At 32.8% G+C, this 11,421-nt stretch overlaps 2 protein-coding genes across 2 annotated transcripts; both read right to left on the reverse strand.

Annotated features, from left to right (window-relative positions):
* Positions 1–172: 172 nt before the first annotated feature.
* LOC115988775 (putative F-box/LRR-repeat protein 23) lies at positions 173–5,646 on the reverse strand. Its single transcript, XM_031112391.1, has 2 exons — positions 5,189–5,646; positions 173–899 (listed from the first exon to the last, which is right to left on the reverse strand). The coding sequence occupies exons 1-2, from the start codon at positions 5,548–5,550 to the stop codon at positions 296–298; spliced, it is 966 nt and encodes a 321-aa protein (XP_030968251.1). The 5' UTR covers positions 5,551–5,646; the 3' UTR covers positions 173–295.
* A 1,827-nt stretch (positions 5,647–7,473) lies between these two features.
* Positions 7,474–9,619, reverse strand: LOC115988777 (putative F-box/LRR-repeat protein 23). The gene is made up of 2 exons (XM_031112393.1): positions 9,201–9,619; positions 7,474–8,276 (listed from the first exon to the last, which is right to left on the reverse strand). Exons 1-2 carry the CDS (start codon positions 9,575–9,577, stop codon positions 7,778–7,780), a joined length of 876 nt encoding a protein of 291 aa, XP_030968253.1. The 5' UTR covers positions 9,578–9,619; the 3' UTR covers positions 7,474–7,777.
* Positions 9,620–11,421: the final 1,802 nt, after the last annotated feature.

An 11,421-nucleotide genomic window follows, 5' to 3' on the forward strand; every position in this document is an offset into this window, starting at 1 on the left:
TTGCTTGACATAAAAATTAGTCACATGATGAATCCAAAATATTTTTTCAAGTAAATCCAACTAGGAGGTTTTACACTATTTGTTTAACTCTAATTTTTCCACCTTCAAAAGTAGATGTATAAGTTTCGCTGAAATGTAAGAAGGCATTTGCAGGGATAGAAACTATATTAAAATTTCAGATCTAATAACTAAAGTATTACTAATACTAAATATTCAAAATAAGTGCAGCACAAAAGTCATTTTGTTTAGATGCACTGCACAAAAGCACTAGTCAAAATAAAAATCTCCCAAATCATTAATATAAGTCGGTGGGATCGTAGTCCGAGTCATCATCAAAAGATCCATCATCATGAATGTCATCAACGACTTCATCATCCTCAGTGTAATCTAGGGAATAAACAATATCCAAGCCTTCATCAAAAGATCCATCATCAGCGACGAAACCATAGTCATCAGTGGAATCATTGGGATGACGCAGGTTTTTAATCCTTTCAGCACATATTCTTCCCAAATTTCCTGACAGAGTGACATTGAAACATTTCCTTAGGTCAAGTGATTCGAGGTGAGGACAACCATCAAGTATGGCCTGCAAACCATCATTTGTCAGCTGATTTCCAATAAGCTGGAGGTGGCGTAATTCGGGCATGTTCTTTGCAATAGCAACTGCCTCCTCATCACACTCTGTCTGAGAAAGTCCAGTAGCATACCACTGCTGATTCCATTTGAATGATTTCAAAAGAGGACAACAGCGCCCCACAACTTCCAGAGATTCTTTTGACAAGGAACAAAGCGTAATGTCCAGCTCCTCCAATAATGAAAGTTTTGCAGCCACTTTGCTCAATCCCTCATCCAAAATGCTATAGCAACATACAAGACGAAGGCGTCTAAGCTGACTTGAACTGCAAAACTACCAATGATGTGAATAAAAAAAAAAAAAGAACTAGCAGTTATAAACAGACAAGTAAATACAAAAACGTTGAAGAATTCTTCATCCTACAAATTCATTATTGGAGACAAATAGCTTGAACCCACCATATTGTGAACTGCAGTAAGTCATCAGTGAAATATTCTTTAGGACCTCTGGTTTATTGTGGCCCACAATTCAATTGGAGGGCTGCAATGTGTTGATGTACTGTCTATTTTCTATTGTACAAACAGAAATTGTTCAAAGAATGGAAAACAATATATCTAGTTGGGAACATTCTCTAGGCCAAGCAATCCAAGCTTCCTACCTGAATTTAAAGCTATCAATCAAATTACTTGTGACTCTCTGTCAGCTGACAACATAAGCAAGCTTGCCCAAATATAAAAAACAAGCAAACCATACGAAGTAAAGCTTACATATGCTGATACTTTTTGGGATTTTTTTTTTTTTTTTGGTGGTAGGGGACTGGGGGGAGGGGGAATTCTTTAATTTAGTGACTAAACTGATTGCACCCCAAATTTTTTTGAAGAAAAAAGAATGAGTTAAGCTATTTTTCTCTTTGATATAAGTGATCGTTGGAGTAGAAAAAATTAGAAACAACCTGTGTACATGGGCTTGTGGTGTGTTCAAAGTTCCTAATGCCTGTGGATTAAGGCTTAGGTTTTGTTGATCAGTAAGTGTGAAAACTTATTAAGAATAGAGGGAAAACATTACATCCACTGTACATAGGAAGTGTACAGACGCTGTAAATGGGAATCAGTTAAGAGTGCATAAATCCAGAAATTCTAGCAAATTATAAAAAGAGTGGCCATAGAACGGCCATCCAGTCAAAAAGAGTACGAAGAAGTAACAACTTTAGATCTGAGGGTGAACACTCAATGTCTTCAAATGTGTGATTATTACACTCTCTCTGAAAAAGCCACATAAGACATAAAGGTATAGCACCCCAAATATCTGCATTTCAATGCCGACCAAACCCCCCCTGCCCAAAACTTCACCAAGACCAAAACGCTCTTAGGTATAACCCGCTAACCCAAACATGTCAAACACCATAGACCATATATATCATATGCAAAGGGGCAATGAATTAACAACTTATCAACGGACTCACCACTTTGCTTACAAATGCAACACCAATCTACCACACAACCCCCTGCTTACAGAGAGTGAGAAACTTAGACACCTTCAATCGAGCATTATTGGGGAAATGGTTTGGTTGTTGTACTTTGAAGAGGCAGGAAATCAATTTTGAAGAAGAGTGATTGGTGAGGGGAAAGCTTGGGGTCAATGGATAACTGAGAGACTCAGCAGTAGTCATGGACTCATGGGTAGTCCAATAAGAATAGGCACATGTGATGCCAAGTTGCCAACACTTCTATTGAAGATATTGATTCCCTTTCTTTAATTTATAATGTAGTTTTTTAGGAGTACTTTGCATTATTATCAAAATAGAACCAACAATGGACCCAATTTAATAGACTAGTTCACTATTTCATTGATTAAACTAGTGGTTTGTTAGTTGAACTGTAGAAAAAGAAATGAACAATGAGCTCAATAAATGAAGTAGTTATAAAGCAAGTATTTTATTTTTTATTTTTTTAAATCACATGACATTATAAATGATCATTAGTGTAGGACAAATTAGAAACAACCTGTATACATGTGCTTGTGTTGTGCTTAAAGCTCATAATACTTGTGGATTAGCATTATGTACTTTTGATCAGAAAGTGTGAATAAGAATAGAGGGAAAAAAGTCAAAAACATTACATCCACCGTACATAGGAAGTTTACAGAGGTTGTGAATAGAAATCAGCTAATAGTACATAAGTTCAAAAAGTCTAGCAAATTAGAAAAGGAGTGGCCACTCAGAACAGCCAAACAATCAAAAAAGTACGAAGAAGTAACAGCTCAGATTAAAGAGCAAGACACTCAATATCTTCAAATGTATGATTATTTCCAAATAAGCCACATAAGACAAAGGTATAGCACCCCCAAATATCTGCATTTCAATGCCGACCAAACCCCCCCGCCCAAAACTCCACCAAGGCCAAAAACACTCTAAAGCATCACCCAAGCTAACCCCAATATGCAGAAGAGAAATGGATTAACAACTGATCAATAGACTCACCACTCACCCCCACTTACAGAGGTTAACCATGGTTATAAATTTCTCCTTAGCGGCTGCTCACGCAAAAAAAAAAAGTTACAGTCATTGGGACCTTTGTCTTGTATATATGTATGATCTTAATAGTAGTAGTAGTAGTAAAAAACTTGTCATTTCCTGATTTTAAAACTTGAGGCAAGCTTCAGCCATCTCAGGGCCTATGAATGACCAAAAAGCCTTACTTTTACAAGCCCATGTACAAATATTTTGCCAATTTTCGTTTATGAGCCCAAAATCCAAATACTAAGAGAGAGCTAGTTATTACACATCGGTGTGTATGAAGTCATGTATGCATTAGTTGAAATCGTGTTTTCAAGATTATAACGGAATGAAAATGCAATTTCGAGATTGTTTGTATGAATGTGTGCAACAAATGTTATACTATGGTTTTAAAAAGTGGAACAGTCAAAGAACTAAAAAATTGTTTGGTTTTCAGTTTTTCTAGTTGAACCACCAATTTGGTTGTTTTATTAGACCGGTTTAGGATCTAGATCTCTGTTAAACCAGCCAATCTGATCTACTTTTTAAAACCACACTAAATACGAATAAGATAAAATAAAAAAAATAAAAAAGGTTGGCTTAACACACACAAAATGATGTTGTGAGGTTATTAAACTGTGGGTTCTTGTTATTATATCTAGTAAATTTTTTGTGGTCGAATAAAAAATCTGAGTTGAAATTCTGATTATATAAAAAATTAATTTGTATTTTGGTTTAATAATAAAGAGTAGTCATTATAGAGCGAATATAATAAATTAAAAATCTATCGTATTTATGTTAAAAAATAATAAAAAACAACCTTTAAATCAACTCCAACCTTTAAAATAGAGGCTCTCCATTTTAAAGTGAAATGGAAAGTAGTCTACTAGTCTTATCCCCTAGAGGGTAGAGGTAGAGGACATGTCTTGGAGGACAGGCTTAGTGTCATCTTGAACTGCTTTGCCCATTGTTGTTGTTGGATTTCATTGAAATCTCTGAAACTTTCATTGTTACCTAGCTCTCTCTCTCTCTCTCTCTTCTGAGTAGTCTCTACTCTCTGTTGCTTTCACAAGAGAAGGCGGAAAGCAGAGAGAAATGAAGGCGTCTTGTGACTGTGTGTGATACAAAATTTAGGCTAAAATTCAATTGAAACGACGGCGTCTTGTGACTGTCTCTCTACTCTCTGTGCATTGATTTTTACTTCAATTGAAAAATTAGACCCTAAGATTAAATTTTGATCAATTTAGTCCTCACTTTTTCAGAGTCCAATTCTGTCAGCAATAAAGCTGTTTAAAGGTTAAACATTTTTTTTAATTAATAAAAATTTAACCAAAAACATTCATGAGACATATCATTTGATAGAATTAATTGTGTGATAAGTATTATTTTAAAAAATAAGGTTTATAAGGCTTCATATTTTAATAAATTTGGACAAAAAGTAAGTACTAAATAAAATAAGTAGAGAATTTATGTGAGATTTGCAAATAGTATGATAAAAAGCAATAAATTGACTTATAATTAAGATCTAAACGCACACAAAAAGGAATTTTAACTTAAAATCTAAAACAAATGGAAACAAGAAAAGAAGAGTAAAAGTACAAAAATTACCCTTCTAATTTGATTAAATTAAGTTTTGGTTCTTAAAATTTAAAAGGTTGTTATTTAGTCCTTAAGAATTCAATAGGTGTTAATTTTTTGTCTAACCTATTAACATCTCACTCAAGTAATCACTTATGTGAAAATAAAATGTTGATGTGACATGTTATTGAGATCTTTGTTCAAGTGGTCCAACAATAATAGGCACATGTGAAACAAACTTTTTTTTTTTGGGTAACGGCAAAATGGTTAGAGGCAGGTGACCAGTGTGGCTTCCCTATCTAGGCGACCACTATTTAGATGCACTTAGCATGGTTATCAAAACAGAACCAACAATTAAATAGACCAATTAAATGGACTTAACAACTATGATTTTATAGTATAATTTTTATAATTCTATTAAACTTAACAATAAACTAAAAATACACAAACAAAAAAAAAACGAACAAAATTCATACAACAATTAACAAACTTAACAATCAGATAAAAATAATAAAAAGTGGATAGTGAAAAAAGAAAGGTACCTTTGGGTGATGTAGGCGAGGAGCTTGTCGGTACCGAAGTACTCGATGTTGATATCTTGTAAGTGGCCGCAACTGCGATCGATGGCGTGAATGCACATCTTCTCGAGGTCGTAATCCATGTCGTGGAGGTCACCCAGATTGCGCATGTCGATGGAGTTCCACATGGAAGGGTCTTTGCTGATGTTGCGCCACAGCATGCACACCTTCTGCGCGGTCTCTAGGATTTCGATTGTGCCCAGCCTCTGTAGAATCGACACCGTCACGTCCCTTGGGAGTTCGAGCCAGTTCCGGCACTCCTCACTAGAAGAAGAAGCAGAAGAAGAAGGGGACTTCATTTTCTTCCATGCCCTATCTGGAGGCATTGGAAATGTTTTAATTACATTCAGAAGTGAAAATGGGATTTTTCTGGGGTTTGGGCTTGTCTGAGAAACGTTTTTTGAAATGCCTATACAAATCGGGCAATATTTCATTTATGGTTTTTTGTTTTTAATAGAAAATATATGATAGAAAGTTTAAATCAAACATTTTTTTTAAAAAAAAAAAGAGTTTTAACCTTTATGCCATAAAGCCTTACTCTATTTTTTTTTTTAATATTTGTATTTAATAAAAATATCCATTGAATTACCTATACTATTCATTATTTAAGAGGTTTCTCTGGTTTGGATTCCTCATTTTTTTAGTTCAAAAATGCCCCTACATCCTAATGCTTAAGTAGAGAAAAAACTAAAGGACTATCCGATAAAAATGCAACTCTAACTTCCACTAAAACATTATCTAAAAGATAGTACAACTCCCCTGTTAATTTTCAAATTGTTTTATTCACTTATAAATTAGATTTTTAAAATAAAAATTATATGTATATAAAATAAATAAAAAACACATTTTTTTTCTACAAAATAGGACCACTAAAAAAAAAAAACCTCATCGCACATGCAAAGCGCCTGTAATGAGGCTAATAAATTCATTAAAGGGTTCTCAGAACCTTGAAAAAATTGAAACTAAAAATAGGATTTTTGGCAAATGGGATCAAAACCCAAAATCATTAGTATTTCGACACAAGACTTTATTATTTTGATACAAGAAAGGTATGGAAAATTTTTTTTATTAATGATAGTTTTTTATTATCCGACCAAAACTAAGTTTTTAGTGGAGGTGGAGATTGAACCCCAAATTTTTTATTCAACCATCAGAGACTTTACCAGTTAAGTTAACTAAAATGCACATGAAACATTTTTAGAAATGATAGAGTGGCATTTTCAAATTTTTTTTCCATGGTTTTTTTTTTTTTTTGGAGAGAATTTTAACCTATGACGTTCGCTTTTATCTTTATTATCAGATTAAAATACTAATCAAATTTTGGTATAGGCAGAAAATAAACCTCAAATCTCTTATTCAACCATTAGAGACTTTACCAGTTGAGGTCATTTTCAATTTTTTTTTTTTTTCCCATGGTATTAATTGTGCTTATTTGAATTTACTTGAGTTGCTTGTAAGGTGTGTTTTTATTTATTTATTTATTTTTTTTGGTAAATTGCAAATTATACACCTAAAGTTTGAAGGTATTTATATTTTATACCCAAAATTTTAGAATTTTGATTTTAGCCCTTTAGCCCTTAGAGTTTAAGTTGTTTCGATTTTATATTTTAACATTTCAGAATTTGAATTTTACTCCCTAAAGTTAAAGAGTGTTTGGATTTTAGACCCTAAATTCTAAAACTTTAGGATGTAAAGTCCAAATACTCCCAAATTTTAAGTAGTAAAATTCAAACATCCTTAATAAACAAGATGCATTATTAAAGTGGTAATGCAAAATAGATAAAGTGACTTTTTACTTTTTAGTAAGGCTAAATACATTTTCAAATGGAAATACTTTTAATATATAGGGTTTTAAGTATACAATTTTCAATTTTAAAATATTTGAAATAAACATTCTAAAAACACTCCATGCCAATTATTTACAGTGCAGTAAATATTTTGAAAAATGCAGACCCCACATTGTGTCGCTAAAAAAAAAAAAAAAAAAAATTCTTAAAAAATGATACTCATACCCAAATTCCCAATACTACATTATAAGTTACCTAAATTTTTTTTTTTCACATTGATTTGAAAACAAAAACATCGATTACTTTAAAATTAAAAGGTATGATATGTTTCTTTTAAATAAAATGTAAATATATTAAGGTTATATGGAATAAGGCAACCACTATGAGAAGTTATTGTAGTACACACAACCCAAAAGCCAAAAGTCTCACAAGGTTACTTATTAAATGAAATTGAACAAAAGATTAATCGATAGATAACTAAGCATAGTAGGCACCATGGAATTTACTTGACATACAAATTAGTCACACGATGGATCCAAAATCTTTTCTAAAATAAATCCAACTAGGAGGTTATACACTTTTTTTTTTCACTCTATTTATCCCCCTTTCAAAAGTCATGAGACATTCTGGATGGCATTCGCATGGATAGGTTATGTTGGTTGATTAGAAACTATAGATTAAAATTTCAGATTCTTAAAAAATAATAATACTAAAGAACTAGTAGTCAAAATAAAAATCTCCTAAGTCATCTTCATCAAAAAGATCCTTAATCAGAAATTTCTGCCATGAATCCATAGTCATGAGTGGAATCACTGGGATGCCGCAAGATTTTAATCCGTTCAGCACATCTTTTTCCCAAATTTCCTGAGAGAGTGACATTGAAACATTTCCTTATGTCAAGTGACTCAAGGTGAGGACAACCATCAAGTATGGCCTGCAAGCCATCATTCGTCACCTTATTTCCAATAAGCTGGAGGTGGCGCAATTCGGGCATGTTCTTTGCAATAGCAAGTGCCTCGCCGTCATCATCAAACTCCTCATCACCCTCTATGCGAATGTGAGGGCATCCATCCCAAAGCTGGTTCCATTTTAATGATTTCAAAAGAGGACAACAGCGCCCCAAAGCTTCCAAAGGTTCTTCTGACAATGAAGAAATTGTCATGTCCAGCTCCTCCAATAATGGAAGTTTTGCAGCCAATTCACTCAATTTCTTATCCGTAATGTAATAGCAACATACAAGACGAAGGCGTCTAAGCTGACTTGTACTGCAAAAATATCAAGGATGTGATAAAAAATGAACCAGCAGCTATAAGGAGACAACACAGACAAGTAAATACAAAATTGTGGAAGAATTTTGCATCTTCAAATTCAATATTGGAGACAAATAGCTTGAACCCACCATATAGATTGTGAACTGCAGTAAGTCATCAAAGAAATATTCTCTATAGGAGGGCTGCAATGTGTTGGTGTACTGTTTATTTTCTATATTGTACATAGAAAAATTGTTCAAAGAATAAGAACACAACATATCTGATTGGCAATATTCTCTAGGCCAAATCATCCAAGCTTCCTACCTGAATTTGAAGCTATCAATACAAGTACTTGTGACCATGTGTCAGCTGACAGCATAAGCAAAAGCTTAAACAAATATCAAAAGCAATCAAACTATTCCTAGTTTGTAACCACTCTATAGAAAACAAAGAATATACATATGTTGCTTAACAGAGTAGAGCTAACTGTTACTAAGTCTGAGTTGAAACCCGAACACTTGAGATCTTTGTTCAAGTGGTCCAAAAAAAAAGCACATGTGACTTGTGATGCCAACTCTTTTAAAAATTCCCTTTCTATTAGTTTTTTAGGATTACTCTGCATAGTTATCAAAATAGAACCAACAATTGACTCGATTAAACAAGTGGGTTCATACATTTTATTATTATAACATTAATTAAAATACAAAAAACATAATAAAAACAAGTACATGTATTTTAAACTTAACAATAATGATTGTGATCTTTATGATTAGACCAACACACCAATTGGTTTTTTATATAGCGGGAATGAACCCAAATCATTTATTCAATCCTCAGAGACTTTACCGAACCACAATAAACTTAACATTGAACAAATTACACCAAAACCAAATAATAATAATTTAAACAGAAATATCAACAATCGAGACGTATATATACCTTTGGGTGATGTAGATGAGGAGCTCGTCGGTGCCAAAGTACTCGATGTTGATATCTCGCAACTGGCCGCAACTGCGATCGATGGCGTGAATGCACATTTTCTCGAGGTCGTAGGGCATGTCGTGGAGATCACCGAGATTCTGCATATCGATCGCACGCCACATGGAAGGGTCTTTGCAGATATTGCGCCACAGCATGCACACCTTTTGGGCGCTCTCTAAGATATCGATTGCGCCCAACCTCTGGAGAATCGACACCGTCACGTCTTTAGGGAGATCCAGCCAGTTCCGGTACTCCTTTGTCTTCCGTGCTCTTTTCCGAGCCATTGTCGTATTGGGATTTCTAGGGTTTGGTTTGGGAGTGTCTGAGAATTTCATTTTTTTTTTTTTTTGCTGAGAGGAAGTGTCTGAGAATTAAGGTTTTAGAATTAGAATGAAAGTAAAATGGATGGATATATTATTATTATAATATAAATAGAACGTGCCATTTTTTTTTATAGGGCGGGATAGAATTTTTTTAAAATAAATAATTAGTGTCATTTTTTTAAAAATGCCTAAAATAAAGGTTTTTTTTTAGTAAAAGAAAAATAAAAGGCAAATTACAATTTACCTGTAGTTAAAAACTTAAAACCGCAAACTGCACCCTAAAATTTTGGAGTTTTTTTTATTTTGGCATAAATGTATTTTTAGTTCTCACATTTTGGCCTTATCTCTATTTTGGTCTCTACATTTTTATTTTATCATTTTTAGTTCCTAAATCAATTAATGCATTCCATTTTGGTCCTTACTGTCACTCAGTTAATAGAAATATCCAACGTGACAAACGAAATGCACTATTAACATAGTAAATGTTGATGTATCCATTAAAATAATATTAAAAAAATACCACGTGACGAATAAAATAATATTAAAAATGCCACATTAACATCTAATTTAAAAAAAAATTATCAATTTTAACTAAATAAAAAAATAAAAATAAAAACATCTTTTGGGATTTCTAGGGTTTGGTTTGGGAGTGTCTGAGATTTTTTTTTTTTTTTTTGAGAGGAAGTGTATGAGAATTAAGATTTTAGAATGAAAGGTAAATGGATGGATATATTATTATTATAATATATATAGAACTTGCCAAATTTTTTTTTTTTTAATTTCTGTACAATATGAATAGGGTAGGATTGAATTTTTTTAAAAAAATAATAATAAATAGTGTCATTTTTTTAAAGTGCCCAAAATAAAGGTTTTTTTAAGGAAAAAAAAAAAAAAAAAAAAAAACCTCTATGGTTAAAAACTTGAAACCGCAAACTACACCCTAAAATTTTAGAGTTTTTGAATTTTATACTTTAAAGTTTTAAAGTTTGAATGTTACCGTTCAAGTTATATTCCATTTGCATCAACGATCTCTCCATCTATATGTTCTATTAATTGTCATTTTGTTAAGTGTCACATAAATTTTATGTGACACTTAGCGAAAAATATGGGCAGAATGCAAATGAAATAAAACTGATTGATATCTTAGTTTGATTATAAAAAACATTATCAAGAGCGGAGCGGAAGTTATAAGTTAAAACTCTCTCAGATAAAACTTTAAAAACTAAAATCTAAAATATAAAATTTCAGATTATATAATTTAAAACTGTAGTGGTCATTTGTACAGAAGATATGAGATATATGGCAAATGAAAGTCGATCTAAACTGTAGTGCATGTAGAAACGTTCTCGGCTATGAAGGTTGATGCCCTCAACTTTTAGGCTGTAGTAGTTGGTTTTCTTCACTTTCTGTGAGGAGTTGCTTTGTTCCTTTTTGTAACTAGTTTACTGTCAAGGCTTGTGGATTTATTTTGTGGGCTACACGATAAGTGTTTGTTGAAAATTCTAAGAGAGTTTCTTCGCTAGGTTGATGCTCTAAACTTTAGGCTGTAGTAGTTGGTTTTCTTAACTATCTGTGGGAAATTGTTTTGTTCCTTGCTGTAACAAGTTTACTGTCAAGGCTTGTGGGTTTATGTTGTGGGATTTGGGAAACAGTTTCTTCTTGTTATGGATGATCTTGCTCTTAATGGGAATAAACTTTCTCTTGCTCATAAAGAAGGAAAAAGTTTATCTATTTCAAAGGATAAGCAAATTCATGAGTTTGTTCTAGTGGCAAAATTTCTTATGAAGAGGAATGTTAACATTGATGCAGTGGCTAAGACTTTTAGACCTTTATGGCGTATGACTCAGCGTTTTAAT

The sequence above is a fragment of the Quercus lobata genome, chromosome 5 (genome assembly GCF_001633185.2).
Source record: "Quercus lobata isolate SW786 chromosome 5, ValleyOak3.0 Primary Assembly, whole genome shotgun sequence".
Taxonomy (NCBI): Eukaryota; Viridiplantae; Streptophyta; class Magnoliopsida; order Fagales; family Fagaceae; genus Quercus; species Quercus lobata.